Raw genomic sequence first — 18,257 nt, 5'->3', positions numbered from 1 at the left:
ATGAATGGGTATGAATATTTAAATGATGCAAATAATTTAAATATAAATATAATATTTTTATTATATTTATTATATGTTATATAAATTAATATATTTAAAATTAATTTATATTTAAATAACATGATAGGATTAATATAATTATATATGAATAATATGATTATATATGATTAATTAATTAATTTAAATAAAAATATCATTTAAATTAATATTGTAAAAAAATATTTAAAAATTAAAAATTTATAATTTATTTAAATATCAAAATTTATTTTTCAAATAAATTAAAATAAATTATAAATTTTTTTATATATAAATAATATCATATATTAAATATATCATTATTATTTAACACTAATATAATATAAATAATATCATATTTTAATCATGTTAATATAATTTACACTAAATATATATTATATTATTTTTATATAATATTATTATATTATATTTAAAATTATTAGATTCAAGAAGCCATGATGCGGAGATTGCGTTGTAGGGAGCAAAATCACGAGTGCCATAAAAGGTCTATTATTTTGTTACATCTCAGTACGATCCAAAATGTCAATTTGATTCCCGAATTGGTGTAATGTCATCTTTCATTATTCTAATAATTTTTTTTTTTATTTATAAGAGAGTAAATGTCTGTACAAACAAAAAATGACAGAATTAAAATTTATGTTTGTCTTTTTTAAAATTTTTTAACAATTAAATCAAGAGATGAAAGACATTGTTCTAGTATTTCAAACTTTTGTTAAACATAACTTTATCTATGAATCATATATTATAGCCGTCGTCTGTTAAATATGTTTATCATGTCATGCACACTTCAATAATACGTAATTAATTCAGAAAATATTTAGTCACCTATTTCCCTCGCTGCCGACATATGTCATAATATTTGTTTTTAGTCATTTTTATAATCAAATTTATATTAATATAATTAATTATTAAATTATTATATAATCAATTAATTAAATAATTAAATTTACACAATAAAATTTGAACGGAAAATTTTAAGCCTCTTTACTATGAAACTAAAACCTCATTGACTATACCGTAACAATTAAAGCTTCTAGAAAGGCATAACATTTTAAGAAAAAAAAAACTGTAATAAGAAGATAATGAAAAAAAATAGTAGGCGCATGAAGAGACATCTGGTTGGAAGTCAAATCATGGTAGTAGATGTGAAGAGATTTCTTTTTAATTAAAAACTTAGAATATCCAAAGTGCTATAACAATATTTCCTTTTTTTTTAAATTGTATAATTTGAATTTCCTTTTTAATAAAAAGTTCAACTGATTGTACAAGACGGTAAATAAAATTTCCCCGTTTTCCTTCCTGTTAATCCCAAAATGTGAATTTGATTCCCAAGTTGGTGTGATGTCAATTCGATTCCATTAGCCTTATTTTTTACAAATACCAACGAACAATAAATAAATGAATATTTGTTATTATTAGTTTTATTTATATTAAATTTAAATAATTAAAAATAATTAATTAACAAATTTAAATTAAAAATTTTTGTTCGTATTGATGATATCTAATATATATATATATATATATATAATATAATAATATATACAAATAAATTTGTCATATAAGCATTTATGTAAACAATTCTTTTTAAATGATATATAAAATAATTTTTTTTAAAAATAAGATAATTCTTTTAATTACAAATTAGATAATTTTAAATTTATTCAAATATCAAAATTATTCAAATTATAATTAAAAATCAAATCAATTTAGAGATATATATTTTAAAATTAAAAATATGAAATATGGATTTTATTTTTTAAAAAATAATTTTAGTTGTTTACCAAATAACCTTATTTAAAACATTATTTAATTATCAAAATATTTCAAACATGTATAAAAATTACAAAGATTAAGTTTATCAAAATATTTCAACAATTTTTTTATCTTGATTTAAAAAATTATCTTTTAAAAAAATTTAAGTAATTTTATGTAAGATTTTGAAATTTTAAAAAATTTTCATCATAAATATTTAAATAATAAATTATCAAAATGATTATATTAATTTGAACTCTAATTATCAAATTTATATTTCAAATAAATGTAAAAAATTTAATATTATATTTCTCACTTATTATATTCATTTTAAATTTTAAAAAAATTAAATTAAAAATTATTAATTTAATCTTAATTGTCACTGAAGAATTATTCTGCAAATTTAAGACTAAAATGTAATGTGTTATAAATCAAAATTTTTTTATTTTTTTTGTAACATTTTTCTAAAATATATTCTATTACTATTGCAATTTTCTTTTTTTTGTTTATAATTTTTTTAAGATATATTTTATTGATGTTACAGTTTCATTCTTATGAAAAAATAATTTTTTTCAATTTATTTTTTTAAAAATATTTTTTAACATTTTTTATATTTTGGATAATAATTTACTCAAGATTACTAAAGTGAAAATGTGTTAATATTTCTTTTATTATTTAATTTATCATTTAATAATATTTATTTTTATTTTTTTGAAAGACATAATTTATTTTTATTTGATATAATTTAACATGTATATAAGTATTATGGTAAACAAAAATATCCAAAGGAAAGACATAATTTTTTTCTTTTTATTGTTTTTAAAATGTTTATTTTTTAATGACAAGTTAATATATATAAATTTTATATATGTTATGAGTTTTAAAGATTTGAATATAATTTTATAAAGAAACTAATTTGTATATATATATATTTATATTAAATAAATAAAATTATTTCATACATCGCACGAGTTATAATCTAGTTCTATGAATATATAATATCCGTATATATTTATGTTTTAATAAATAAAAATGAATATTTGAATATGTATTCAAATTTATTATTTGTTTATATATGTAAAATATATAATTTTATATTTTTAAAATATTTTGAGCATTAAAAAATAATTTTTATTTATTATTAATTAAAAGTAATTTTAAATTTTAAATTAAAATTTTATTTATCTTATATTTTGACAAAAAATTTAAATAAATAAATATTTTTACAAATTTAAATATTTAAATGGATAATATTTATTTAACTAAATTTAAATTTAAATAATAATATTAAACTTAAATGAATTGAATATACATTATAAATATTAAATAAAATTGAATACGAATGTTTCAAAAATAACATATATCTAATCCATTGCCATTTCCTTTTCAATAAATATTTCAAAGGAGTAAATAAAATTTTCCCATTAGCCTTCATGTTAATCCCCCAAATATCAATTTGATTCCCAAGTTGGAGTGATGTCCTCTTCCAATATTATAGCATTTGACAGTTTTCTTAAACATAACTTTATCTATTTATAAATAAATTGCCATAGCTTAATTTCTGTATTCATTGACAATTGTCAGAAAGTGGTGTGCTGGTCAAAAAATGGCAGCAGCGGCACCAACTCCCAGCTATGACCGATGGACAAAAACAAACTAATGGACTACAATTAAAATAAAAGGTATTATTTGATACATTGATTGTAATGGGATTAAGATGATGAATATATAAATATATATATAGTTTTTTTAAATTAATTTTTTTATTTTTTAAAATATATATTAAGAGATATGTATCATTATTTTTAATTTTATTTATAAAATTAAAAAATTTTATTGATAGTATATTTGATTTTTTTATCAAAAATTATTTGATATATTAAAAGTAAAGATTTTTAACTCTTTAAACAAAATTAAGATAGTGATGCTCACAAAATTAATAAACTGTATAACATATACATATATATATATATCCTGTTCGTTTTTTTAAATATCTCAAAATTAAAATTTTTTTATATTTAAAACTGTTATTTTTTTTAATTTTAAAGTTATTTTATTTTTTTAGTTTTTTAATATTAAAAATCATGCAATTTAAAAAATTTAATATTAAGATACTCAAATAATTTTGTTAAAATTTTGTGAAAAATAGGCACGAATTGTTCGGTAAACTTTTAAGATATCACTTATAATTATTATATTATAATTAAAATTACGCGAAATCTAGCAAATTTTATACGGAGTTCCATCACCGAAATCTTTTACTTTTCATCTGCTCGTGCTTTTACTTAATTGACTTTTGAAACGAAACATACGCAATGGTTTTTTTTTTTTTTTTTTTTTTGTGACAAAGCAGATTAGGTGTTCAATCTTCTTCCCCATTTTTCTACAAAGATGGTTCCAAAAACATTATTATTTTCCCCATATAATTTATATCTCAACGACGGAGTGAAAAAATTGTATGAAACAGAAATCCTTGGAAACAAACAGATTCAAGAAAATGGCAGCTGCTACTACTGGTGTAATTACTTCAAATGAAGATCGGATGAAAGATATTAAAGAATTTGATCAGTCCAAAGTTGGAGTCAAGGGCTTGGTAGATTCAGGCATAGCTTCCATTCCCAAAATTTTTATACAACCACTTGAAACTCTTTCCACTCTTAATCCTTATCAAACAAACACTAGCATCCCTGTAATCGACCTGGAAAACATTACCTCACAAGCTCACCGTCCCAAACTCGTTCAGCAAATCAAAGAAGCAGCCAGTGAATGGGGTTTCTTCCAAGTAATCAACCATGGAATCCCTGTTTCATTGCTGGAGGAGACTATTCAAGCAGTCAAATCATTTCACGAACAGCCGAAAGAAATCAAGGCTAAGTACTATAGCCGTGAAGAGAGAAGTAGCATGCTTTATTCCAGCAATAACGATCTGTATCGTGCCAAAGCAGCTACCTGGCATGACTATCTTCAGATTTGGATGTCACCAAAAGAACAAAGTGCAAAGGTCGAAGATATACCAGAGATATTGAGAAAAGAGTCACTTGAATGGGACTGTTGCGCCAAGAAAGTTGCCGAAGATGTGATGGAGCTGTTGTGTGAAGGGATAGGATTAGAATCTAGCAAGTTTAAGGACATGACCCTTTCCGGTGAGAGGGTTTTTGTGGGTGTCTACTACCCGTATTGTCCTCAACCTAATCTCACATTAGGGCTCACCCCACATACAGATCCAGCTACCCTAACAGTTTTGCTTCAGAACCAGGTTTCAGGGTTGCAAGTGAAACATGGAGAAGAATGGGTGGATGTGAAGCCCCTTCCTGGAGCATTGATAATAAACATCGCCGACTTGCTTCAGGTGAGTATAAAATTATCGACAACTTTTTCTTAATTTACTATTTGAGGGTTTAAAGAATTAATAATCAGAAGCAGAAGATCAGATCAAGTTCAATTTAGTAGTTTGAATTGATTTTCTTGAATTGGAGCGCATGCAGATCATTTCCAATGGTGAATACAACAGTGTTCAGCATCGAGTTCGAGCTAATTCATGCGAAGAGCCACGAATCTCAGTGGTCGAGTTTCTGAATTTTAGCAAATGGGAAGAATCTGGGTATGGACCTTTGCCAGAGTTGGTGTCAGCAGAGAAACCACCTCGTTATCGTCAATTCACCAAGGCTGATTTTGTTAATAACTTTTACAGCAAAGGACTGGACAGCAAGTCCCTGGTCGGTAAGCTTAAGCTTTAAGCGCTTTGAATCAAATCACTTAGAAAATAAGAATATTGTAAGCACATGCCACACCCATAGCAATTCTTGATTGCTGCTTTTCTTTATGATCATCCTAATGAAATTAATGAATAAGAATGATTTTCTTTTCTATTCGATAATGGCAGCTTCATCTCTTTCATTTTTTCCTGTAAGATTTGCCTGATCAGTTAGGTTATTTTGCTTGAACAAAATGGCTTTTTTTTTTTTTTGTCTTTATCAAAATCAGAAAGGAAAATCTGAGGGTTACAATCAACAATTAATTTGTCAGAATCTGCAGTGATGTGATCTGTTGAATACTGCGTGCTGCCAGACAATTTCATTACGACAAGCACAGATTGTCAAATATTAATGGAATTGGTACCTTTTTTATTTTTGGTATTTTTCTAAACATTGCCTCAAAAGTCTAAACCAAATCTCAAGTCAGCAAGAAGAAACTACGAAATATGCTGAATTGAAATTAATTTCGATGTATATCTATATATATATATATATATTTCTTGAATATTTAAAATTATATTTTATGATTATTTTATTTTTTAATATTAAAAATCAGGAAACTCAATGTGAGTGCTAGAGACTCCTTTTCTCTCGTGCCGTTCATATATTTATATTGCTTGCTAGCCCAATCCGAAAGAAAATTAGTATTTAAAATAGAAAAGAAAAAAGAAAAAAAGACTTCATCAACTGCCCAAAGATTTCATCAATTGAAACCATGATATCAACATTTTGTGAAGATCAGAGCAATTCAAATAGTCAAACATATATTGGAACCTCAATTTAACTCAAATTCTTCATCAACTGCCAAACACAGATATCAAATTTCAACAAAATAGAACAGCAAAAACTAAATGGAAAATTTTCCAATTCCTTTAAAGCATACGAGATAACCAGAGTCATGTTTACTTGGTCTTCTTCTTGGGCTCAACTGCAACAACAGAAAGGGATATTTTGTTCATAGCAACAAAAGGAAATTCAGAAGATCAACCTACCAGAACCCAAATACAGGATATATACAAACCTGATTGCTATGACCACACTTCTTTTTGCGACAGTTCACAGCTCTTGGATGCAGACGAGCATAACACCTAGCAAATAAAAAATTAGTTGACAAATTATTTTCAATGATGCACAATGCACATTGGCAAATATTAATAGCTTTACACGAAGATGCAACTTATAACGTAATACACAATAATAAAGCAAAGCAGCAACCAGCGCATACCAGTTAGGTATTTCCTGTCACTAGATCCTTCAAGTTATCAGTCAAATCCTTTGATTATATAAAACACCAATCTCCATAACAACACCTCACTAAGAGTTCTTAAACAAATCTCAAAATTATTAGATAAAAAAAAACCTGCCTTGAGATTTGTAAAGACACCCATAAACAAGAAGCAAAGCATCAATTTTTGCCCAACAGTCATGTGGTTTATTAATAGAGTGCAAAAATCTTGACTTCAATGATCACAATCAAATCCTCACATATTCAAATACCAAAAAGAAAAAAAAATCAATTATCATGTGCCACCCTAGAAAATCAACACCGGCAAGTAAAGTTTAGACCAGTTCACAAAGTTAAAGAATGGGACCTTTAATTTTGGGAACTAGGATGCCTTCCTTTCCGCTCTTTACTGGAAAAGAGGGTTCAATTTGTATCTTCATTTTTTACTACTACCGAATATGGAAACGGGAATTAATTTCCTGCAGCTTTTCATTTTGTCATTCTTGAAAATCAACTGCCAAGAACATTAGATCAGCTGACAAACTAAAAGAATGGTTATAATCATTGTTGGGACGTCGTATGACCTCTATCCCATTTCAAATAAACCTTAGAGGTCAAGTCAGAACTCCATTACAAAAAACAAAAGCATAGATATAAAATAAAACAAAGAAAAGAAAAGAAACTTACTTGTTGTAACCAGGGATTTAAATAGTGTTCGCGATCACGTTTTCGGTCACGTAACATTTGTCGCATTTTTGGATATAACGAAGATAATTGCGGTCACTGCGGTCATCACGATCGTAATTTTTTTTTTTTGCATAATTTATTATAAAATATAATAATTATAATTATAATTATAAAAACTCTTATTCAATTATTTTAAAAATAGTTTATGACACTATGTTTTTTATTTTCTAAAAAAATTATTCACAATTTTATTTAGATTATAAAAAGCATTCATATTTGGTTTATCCATAAAATTTTTCTTGGCCAAGTTCATATTCAATATTAATTCTAGACAAATTAAATATTAACAAAACATAATATGTTAAATACCAAGCATTTAATTTAATAAAATTACAAACTTAAAAATATAATAAATTCAAATTCCATCAACTACAATTATTGATACATATTTCAAATTTACCACATGGTAGAATGACGAGGAGGCTCAGATTCTCTATCTTCACTTTAAGAGCCAAGTTGACTCCATCTCCATCCCTGAAGCCTTTGTTCTTGATACATTTGAGGTGGAAGATATATTTGAAGATGATACATTTATGGTGGAGGGTACATTTGTGGTAACTGATACATTTGAGGTGGAGGATATATTTTAGGAGGTGGAGGATACATTTGAGGTGGATAATAACCATATGGAGGTGGATAACCATGAGGAGGTTGAAAATTATGTTGTTCTGATGGATAGTAATGTCTTTCAGTACTAGCAGATGATTCACTATACTCAAAGTTACTAGAATTTGATTTTTCACCTGAAGATGAAGAACCTCTAGAAATTTCATAGTGGTGCTTCTTCGCTTTTCCTTTTGATCGAACTGTACGTGCACTTTGATCCTGACTAGATTCAGCAAATGGATTTCTTTCGTATTCTGTCATATTAATGAAAAGTTCACCAGTAGCAGCAAGCCCAAATTCTCCTCCAAGTTGGCTGTAAGGTCGATTTGTATCCATATTATCACCAAAATTCGCACCATCACCATCACAATTACCATCTCCATCACCATCATCATCTGAACTTAAACCACCACCATCATCACTCTGACTTGGTGTTAGACTTGAACTTAAATGAGACACATTCTTTTCTTGAGATTGACGTGATCGTTCAACATTCATTTCATTATCAGAATTATCTGCAGGTAACCAATCAGAGTTTTGACCATCTAATAGAGAATTTTTTTTCTCTTGCAACCATTCTGTTAGTGGATCATCATCTTAAAAAATATGGTCAAGGCTAATAGGATTAAAACTATTATTTATTTCATCAATGCTCATTCTTTTTTGATGTCTCATCCTCAACCTATTGTTATAATAGGTATATACTAGTTTCTGGAGTCTTTCAAACTTCAATCTGTTTCTTACTTTGGTGTGAATATAGCTAAATGTGCTCCAATTACGTTCATAATTTGATGCAGATGTTGTTTGACTAAGACTTTGATTGCTAGTTTTTGTAATTCAGGAACACAAATGCCATATATCATCCATCACTCAGCTGTATAAAATTATTTAAATTAAATTTCAATGGGCTATATAATTAAATAATATAAATAAATTATAATTATTTAACTTACTATTTACCTAGATTCATTTGCTTCCAAGCTCTTTGTGCTTGTGGACTATCAAATGTTTCATGCTTGTCTCGAAATAATAACAACTACATCGATTGAAAATATAATAATAAATAAATAAATAAATAATAATTTAATTTTTAATGCATAAAATAAATGTTAAAGTTATAAAATAATATTAAATACTAACCTGATTAATCATTCTAATTTGAGTATCTATCGAATGTTCTAATATTTCAATAACTGCTTTTATACCTTCTAATATTTCTTTAAATACATTTGCAGAATGTTCCACTCTAAATTGAAATTGTGGATTTAGATAGTAACCTAAACATAATTTATAACAATATTATATTAAAGTAATAAAAAATAAATATATAAGATTTTAAGTATAAAAAATAAACATATTTTTTAAATACCATATATATTCTTGGTTTACTTACCAGCTGAATGCAAGTCAGAGTGCATGAAACTTCATCTATTGTCAATAATCTTTTCATATTCAGTAGAATAACGACAAGTTTGTTGAATTGCTTGTTTAGCTCTATCCACAGCCTCGTAAATAAAGACCATTGTTGGTTTTTCATCACCATCCACAAGGCGCAACACTTTTATCAAAGGCTCATAAACTTTTATTATATCGCCTGCTTTTTTCCAAAAATTTTTTTCCAAAATGATTTTTTTGACTTCATAAGCAGGTCCTGATTTTTGTTATCCCCATTTTGAATCTTTAAATTCCTATACATTCATCAATAAATTTTTAGAGTAATATATTTTAAATTAATATTTTAAAATAATAATATCATAAAAAGATGCTATATTTAAATAGTTGTACTAATTACTAAGTACTAACCTTTGAATTGAACATCTCTTTCAAACTTTACTTTTGCCTCATTATTTCTTCTAATTGTATGAAATGAGTGGCAAATCAGGTAAGAGCAAGATGAAGTATTTGCTTCCCTTGTGTATATTTCTTCATCAAATTAACAGTCTAAATGTGATTGTATATAAAACAAGTCACTTTCTTTGCATCATCCAAAACCTTTGCCACATTTTTTTTTCTTTCAATATCTTCAAGGCACAAGTCTAAACAATGAGCTGAACATGCTATCCAATACAAATGTTTTCTCTTCTCCATTAGTCTTTTTTCTGCGGCCTTAAGTGCTACCTCGTTATCAGTGACTATTTAAACAATGTATTTTTCTTTAATTTCTTCCATAACTTCATCTAATAATCTGTAGTAAAAGTTTGTATCTCTACTATGAATACTTGAGACATCTACAGATTTTCAAAAAATAGTCCATTTACTACAGTAAACAAGGAAATTAATGATATGCATTTGATTCAAACTATTGGTCCAACCATCACACATCAAAGTGACACCCAATTCATTCTAATAAGCTTTTAATCCATTAACCCATTCATGAACTTGTTGATACTCAAACTCTAAATACACATCTGAGATCTCATAAGGTGTTGAAAGTCTTACATGTTGGCCAACTTCTGCTGTCACAGAAATTAAATTATGCAACCATGAAGAATTTGCTAATTGAAAAAGAAGTCGATCATATATAAAAAATTTTGATACTGATTCACCTGTTTTTCTTCTTAATGTCTTTAGAAATGAATCACTTACTTTTGGTTGTTTTGAACTTTTACTTTTAACCAATTCAGGAATAGCTCCTCTTAATGAAAATTCAGACTCATTTAGAGTTGATTTCCTTGTTCTTTCTTTAAAATATTCAGTAACTGAACCATGAGAGCTTCGTCCTTCTTCATATATGTTACTCCAACCACTAGTTCTTTGTCTGAATAGTTGTATTCTGTGCCACTCATGTTATGATTGGATACTATCTCGCACGGCTTGTCTAGTAGTAATGTCTTCATCAATAAATTTTTCATAATCATCTTCCCCTCTTAACTGTGATAAAAATTTATTTTTTCTCCTTTTGTTGTCAGTTTTTTTTTATTTACTTTCTTGAAGGAGTTTCATCATACTTTCTTTTACTATACCTATTAATAATATAGTTAAAAAAAAAAGAGAAAATTAGTTGCACATGCTTATGTAATTTTATAATTTTTATTAAGAAATTAACAATAATATTTTCAAAGAAATTAAAAAAACATAACATACCAGTAACGTTGGGGCATGGTGCAACATTGCTAGTTTTATGAGCAATGTGTTCTTTGAAACGTGTTATTCCTCCTTTTACAACTTTATCACAAAGTTTACATGAAACATTTCCTCTTGTATTTGGTACAGGTGTTTCAAAATGCCAACCTATATCATCACTTGGAGCGCCTTCTACTCTTTTACTCGAAAACTCTTCACGTGGTGACATACTTACTATTTTGTATAAAAACAAAATAAACTTATATTTAGAAATATTAATATTACTTATTACATCATTAAAAATTGATTTTACGCTAAATTTTTTAATTTTTAGTTTTTAATCTTAAGAATATTATTAAATAACTTAATCTTTTTGATGCACTAATTGATATTAATTTTTTTATCACAAATAACTTCAAATAATTATATAATAAATACAATCTTCAATAATTACACAAAAATAATAAGAATTAATCTAATATCAAAAGAATTGACAATAATATAAATATCAAAACAACAAAAAAATTATTAAATTTCATATACAAAATTATAAATTAATATCTAACACAATCAAAATATAATATTTAATTTTAATTAATTTTTGTCTAACTTATATAAAAAATTTATCAATAATTTTCATCTACAATCTTTATGTATATCATATTAAATTATTAATCTCTTATTTTTTTTTTAATTATAAATCTTCAATCCCTCTAATTAGATTTTATCTAAAAAAATTTCAAAAATTAAAAGTTTTCAAACTTATATTTTAATAAAATTTTCAAACCTATATTTTTTATGTTTTAGTTTTTAATCTTAATACGAGTAATAGATCATAAAATACTAAATTTGTTAAGTAACTTAATTCTTTTGATACACTAATTGATATAAATTTTTTTATCACAAATAACTTTTAATAATTATATAATAAACACAATCTTCAATAATTACACAAAAATAACAAGAATTAATATAATATCAAAAGAATTGACAATAATATAAATATCAAAACAACAAAAAAAATTAAAATTCATATACAAAATTATAAATTAGTATATAACACAATCAAAATATAATATTTAATTTTAATTATTTTTCATCTAACTTATACAAAAAAATTTATCAAAATTTTTCATTTAAAATCTCTATATATTATATTAAATTATTAATATCTTTTTTTAATTATAAATTTTCAAAACCACTAATTAAATTTTATCTAAAAAAATTTCAAAAATTAATTACAAAATTAAATAAAAAATTCAATCCCACCCTCCAAACACCCTACCACACCCAATCCCTCCCCACCCCCATCAATCTCTTTCCACCTTCCCTCCCAACATCCCACCACACCCAATCCCTCCCCACCTTCCCCCCAACGCCCCACCATACCTAATCCTCCCCACCCCATCCAATCTCTCCCCACGTGCCTAATATATCAAATTTTTTTAATTCTTTCTAGCAAACGACAGACCCTTCTAGAAACGTTATTTTTTTCTGTTCATCTTCTTCTTCGTGTTGCCTTCTTTGGCTTTTAAAAAATTTCTTCTTATCTCTTTTTTTTTCATCTCTCATTTTCTCTCACATCCTTTTATCACTATCACTTATTGACTTGCCTAGTATCTATAGATATCTCGTTCATTTTTCAAACTCTCACAAGACACAACAGATCATTTTACAAAAATTTTACAAAAAAAAAGATAATTTAACTTTTTTTTTCTTACCTTATTTGATCTTGAATGTTGATTGAAAACTTAAGGCTGATTTGAATTTGAATGCCGAAAATGTCGATTAAATAGTTGAAGTTGAAACTTGAAATAATTGATCTGTTTTTTAGCTCGTTTTAAAATTTATTTTGATGATAAAGATCTGAGATTGTGAGCTTTATTTTTTGATTTGGCTTTTACTTTTACTTTTGCAGGTTTGTTGTTTTATTTTGCAGGCTTAAAATTTTATTTTTTTGTTAGAACTATTAGATCCGTGAGTAAAAAAATGGAATAACGATAATAACGGTCCATTATTGCCGCTATTGCCTATTATGCCATTATTTTACAACCGTTACTCTCCGTTTTTACTGTGAATAAATTTTTCAACCGCTTTTTATCTACTAACGGTGGTGGAGGGCGGCGCTACCGTAATTTTACGACTGCTATTCCGCTATCAAACCGTTATTTGAATCCCTAGCTGGAACGCCCTAATCTCATATCAAAAAGATGTGTGGATAAGGAATGATATATATGTAGAGACTTAATCCTAAACTTGTGAGACGTCTTTTGTAAGATAAAATCACGAGACCTTCAGACCAAAGCGAACAATACCTTGCAGGTTGGGTGCCGGTCTCCACAAAGTGGTATCAGAGCTTAGGTTGCGATCTTTAAAGAATTTTTAAGAGTTAGATTATGATTTATAGATTATGATGATATTTTCTTTAAAAGCCTAAGTTATATTTCTTAAAAAATTTCTAAGAGTTCAGGTTATGATCTTTAAACATTGTGAGATGTTAAAGAGCTTATAGTATGATTTTAAAGATTTTTTTAAAGAATTACGATTATGATCTTTGGAGCTCTCTAAGAAGTTAGATTATGATAATTAGATTAACGATGATTTTTCAATAATGTAGCTTATGATCCTTGGATTGAAAGAGATATTCTATGAGCACAGTTATGATTTATATACTATGTGAAGATTTTTAAGAATTTAGATGATGATCTTTGGATAATGTGATGATTTCCCAAAGATACAAGTTGGATCTATAGACTATAATGGTGAGTATAAGTAAATGATGCGATGAATTTTTAGAATAGTTAAAGTTTCAATGAATTTTGAAGAATCAATGATTTAATGAATTCTTGGTGTAATTATTTTGGTTGATATTTATTTTATTTTTGGATCTTGTAGTTAAGAAAAAGTGTAATTACTTTGATATAATGCGATTTTATAAGTTGAAGAGATTTTTGATGTGACTTATAATGAAACATATTTTATGAGTTAAATGATTATTTAGGAGAACGATTTGATCATTGGAGATCTTATGAGTTTGAGAAAAGACTTTCGACTTAATGAGGTTTTGAAATTATTTGATAAGTGTTAAGTAAATCCTTGATCATGGATTAAGATTGGAATATGAGTGTATATTGTTGGCATTAAAAGTACAGAATATCGGAGTTGGAATGAAATGATATGTTGAAATTTTGAAGTAATTATTTATGGATTATAATGTTTGAGAATTTATTTTGATGGATTTAGTTTGAAATGTTATAATTGCGGTAAATAGTTTAATATTCGTAAAGGAAGATATTCACTTGATTTGGTTCTACATTTTTATTGAGAAAGTATTTAAGATTTGAGTTGGACATTTGTATAACTAATTTGAAGTTTGTTCATTAAATTCTTATTTGGGTTGTACTGATTTTTTTTTAATGGTTAAAGTGATTAATTTGTGGTTATAGTTTCTAATTGAAGTATACTATTGGATTTCTTTGAATTTTATATTTATGGAGAACATTGTCTATTGTGGTACAAGGCTGTGTACTTAGCAATGAATTAAATTTGTGAATAAAATTAAAGTTGTGGTTATCTAGATAATTTAGTAAGGAAGTTGGTTTTGAAGGAGTAATCGATTTATAAAAAATATATATATGTTTTGGCTAAGAATTATTGTTTAAAATCTTACAAGGGCAAAATATTGGTTAAAATCTTACAAGTGATGATTTTGTGTATTTGGTGATGCTGAGCATGTATTCGATTTTAGAGAAGTTTGAAAAAAAAAGCTTTTGAAATAATGTGATGCATTTGGCTATTGTTCATAATTATACTTTTGGAGTGAATTCAAGTATTTGAAGTTTTTTATTGTTTAAATTCTATAAGAGAATTTTACTTATGGATTACGATGCATAGGCTTTGACTATGACTTAAAGATCATAGCAATAAATTTGGTAAAAGAAAATTTGAGACATTATGATGTTTTTGGGGATTACGAAGAATCAATTCTTATATGATAATTGGTATATTAAATCAGAAAAAACAATATTCAAAATTGGAGACAACTTTGATAACTAGATATTTATGTTTGAATTTATATGGTGTAAATTTATGAATATGATCTATTGTATCAATTTCATATGTTTTATAATGGTTAATTGATAAAAAGTTTCATATTATTGGTGGAGAAGAAAAGAAAATTAAAGTACTATATGATATATTTTTGGTGACAAATGATTTGTTGATATTGTTATTCAAGATTGTTATTGTTATGAACACATGGTGTGAAGCAGATTACAAGGAATTTTGTGGACACATGCTTTTCTTGTTACAAAATAATGTTATAAAAGTTAATTTGTTTGAATTTATTGAAAGAAAATATCAGAGTACGTAGTGGAAGCCTGATTTGATTTAAGTTTTAAATTGTTGTGCTATTATTAGTTGAGAAAGTGATCAATCTTTAATAAATAAAGACTAACAGATTTTGGGATAAGAATATTTTGTGCTCCTTCTAGTTTTAGAGCTTTATTGTTGATGGACATTCTTTCAAGCAGTGCTTATCTTGTGACTTGAAGAGAAATTTTTTTTTTTTTTATGTAGCAATAGTTATAAGATAAACATTCAATGATTCATTTTGAAGTTTTGTATGAAAATAGATCTAAATCTCAAACTTATTGGGATAAAAATGAGTAAGAAAAAACTTTTGGTTCTTGAATTTATGAAACAAAATGGCTAATAAATTTTGGTTGATTAAGCAATGGTTTAAAGTAAGCAAAAGAGTTATATCAGAATTTGGAGATAAAATTTATAGCTTCAAGTGGTTAATCATTTAAACTCATTACGAGGATTATAAAGTAAAAAAAGTTAAGTTTGTGTTATGTAAGGATATTTGACATTCTTGGTAAAGTGAAAGAAGTTCAAAATAAAGAATACTATCACCTTTTATGTCTAGTGTACATGATGAATCAATGTTAAGAGAATATCTTAATAGAAGCTATGTGATTGGATATGAATATTTAAAAATTTAAGATGATATGATTTTTAACATATTGAAAATATCTTTTTCGAATGGTTGATTGGAAAGAACAAGTTTTTAGGTAAAATTATTACTTTTGTCAAAGTTTAATGAAACAATCATACAGTAAGAGATATGATTGCAAAAATAGAAGAATGAGATGTGGATGTAAATCAAGTTTCGAGGATGAAACTTTTTATAAGGAGGGGAGAATGTGATACTCCAGCCCAAATAATAATTGGGCTAGACTAATACCAAAGCCCATCAATTTATTAAGAGACTAATTAGTAAAAGAAAAAAGGACTGAGTTATTAAATGAAAGAAAACCTAGCTATCGAGAACCAAAAAAGAAATGTAAGTTTTTTTTTTCTCATCTTCCTTAGGGTTAGAGAATATGAAAAATCAAGTTGACGATTCAAAATCAGATGATACAATCAAGTTAATCCCCTAAATATGAGTATTGCCCTTTTTATTTAAGAAAAAAATCAAATTGATTGCTATTATTTGGAGTTGAAGTTTTGAGAGCAAAACCAAGAAAAAATTATAAAACTTTCATTAATCTTCATGATCTATCTGGGTAAATTACTGTGCTTTGTTTATTTCATGTTCTTAATATTTATTGATGATTATTGAATGGAGTTTAAAGGCTGAAAGTAGAGATTTGAGTTTTTTTAAAGATTAAAAGAAAATTTTTATTTTTGGATGAAATGTTGTAATATGTAATAATGAATTAAAATAAAATTTTGTATTAATGGATAGATTATTGCTGTGATTATTATATATCGTTGGAAAGCTTGTTGAATCTACTTTTTAATGAAACAAATGGAAGTCAAATCCAAGTTTTCTATGGAGAGTTGTCTAATTTTTACTTAAGGATATACAAACTATAAGGTAGCAACATCAGGGTTGAATTACAAAAATTGTCTTAATTTTTATACAAGGATTTATAGGTTAATCCATATATGTTTGGAAAGCTTATTGAGTCTACTTTCTAATGAAACAAGTAGAATTGAATTTGGAGTTCCTTATGAATAAATACATATTTTTTATAGAAGGTATATAGGCTGCCTAGTAGTAGCATCTGACATGGATTGCAAAAATTTTTATAATTAATCTACAAGAAATTACGAGGTGGGCCATATATGGTTAGAAGGCTTATCAAGTCTAGTTTCTAACGCTTAAAGAGATCTTAATTTTGATTTGGATATATTGAGATATGATTGTTTTAATGAAAAGAGGTCAGGCTACCAGTATTAATTAGTTGAGTTAACTCTTGTGTAACTTAGTGGATTTTTGTATAAATGATCTCAAAAAGGGTTGATTAAATTCTAATGTGTTGAAATGATCTTGAATAGGCCATTAATTATTTAGGAAAAAAAATTAGGTGGTAGAATCAGAAGGAAGTAAATAGAATCTCACACATTTTGTTTATTTTCAAATCTATGTCTATATGTATGTTTCTAAATGAATGTTTTACTTTATTATTTTCGATGTATGAAAATAGAATCAAGCATATGATTATTTTGTGTTTTTGCTATGTAAATGATGGATCATACTTACGAATGAAATGAGAAAATGATTTACGTTTAAATAACGATTTTATGATAGCTACGTTTTTACGTCCTTAAGAAGTGGGATCATCAACATTAAAACTAGTTCTACGATCCTGGCTAACAGGTAATAGTAGTTAGCATAAGGCCCTAGTTAACGGATTATAATAGTTAACAATGATCATGAGGATGAAATTATCGATACGATCAATGTCACGGGTTATAGCAGTGACCGTAACTAATGATAAAAGAATAATAATGATGATTTATGATGATTTTAAACATTGATCCATGATGTATATGAAATATGTATTTGATCATGTTTTGTGATTTATAATTAATGAATTGACATGTTTTGATATTGATTTATGAATTTACGAAATGTTTGATGAAATAATGATCTTGAAATATTTTGACATTATTATTTGATGAATGTTTTGAATGATCTATATGATATATATGAAAATGATGTTTGATTCGATAAAGTGTGTGAGCCTATACTTACTGAGCTATGATTTGCTCATTCTCTT

At 26.2% G+C, this 18,257-nt stretch overlaps 1 protein-coding gene across 1 annotated transcript; it reads left to right on the top strand.

Annotated features, from left to right (window-relative positions):
* Positions 1 to 4,145: 4,145 nt before the first annotated feature.
* LOC111296038 (1-aminocyclopropane-1-carboxylate oxidase homolog 4-like) lies at positions 4,146 to 5,665 on the top strand. The gene is made up of 2 exons (XM_022890049.2): positions 4,146 to 5,137; positions 5,274 to 5,665. The coding sequence occupies exons 1-2, from the start codon at positions 4,247 to 4,249 to the stop codon at positions 5,523 to 5,525; spliced, it is 1,143 nt and encodes a 380-aa protein (XP_022745784.2). The 5' UTR covers positions 4,146 to 4,246; the 3' UTR covers positions 5,526 to 5,665.
* Positions 5,666 to 18,257: the final 12,592 nt, after the last annotated feature.

The sequence above is a fragment of the Durio zibethinus genome, chromosome 12 (genome assembly GCF_047325235.1).
Source record: "Durio zibethinus cultivar Kanyao isolate XHJ-2024 chromosome 12, ASM4732523v1, whole genome shotgun sequence".
Taxonomy (NCBI): Eukaryota; Viridiplantae; Streptophyta; class Magnoliopsida; order Malvales; family Malvaceae; genus Durio; species Durio zibethinus.
This window is presented reverse-complemented; position numbering and strand designations above follow the sequence as displayed.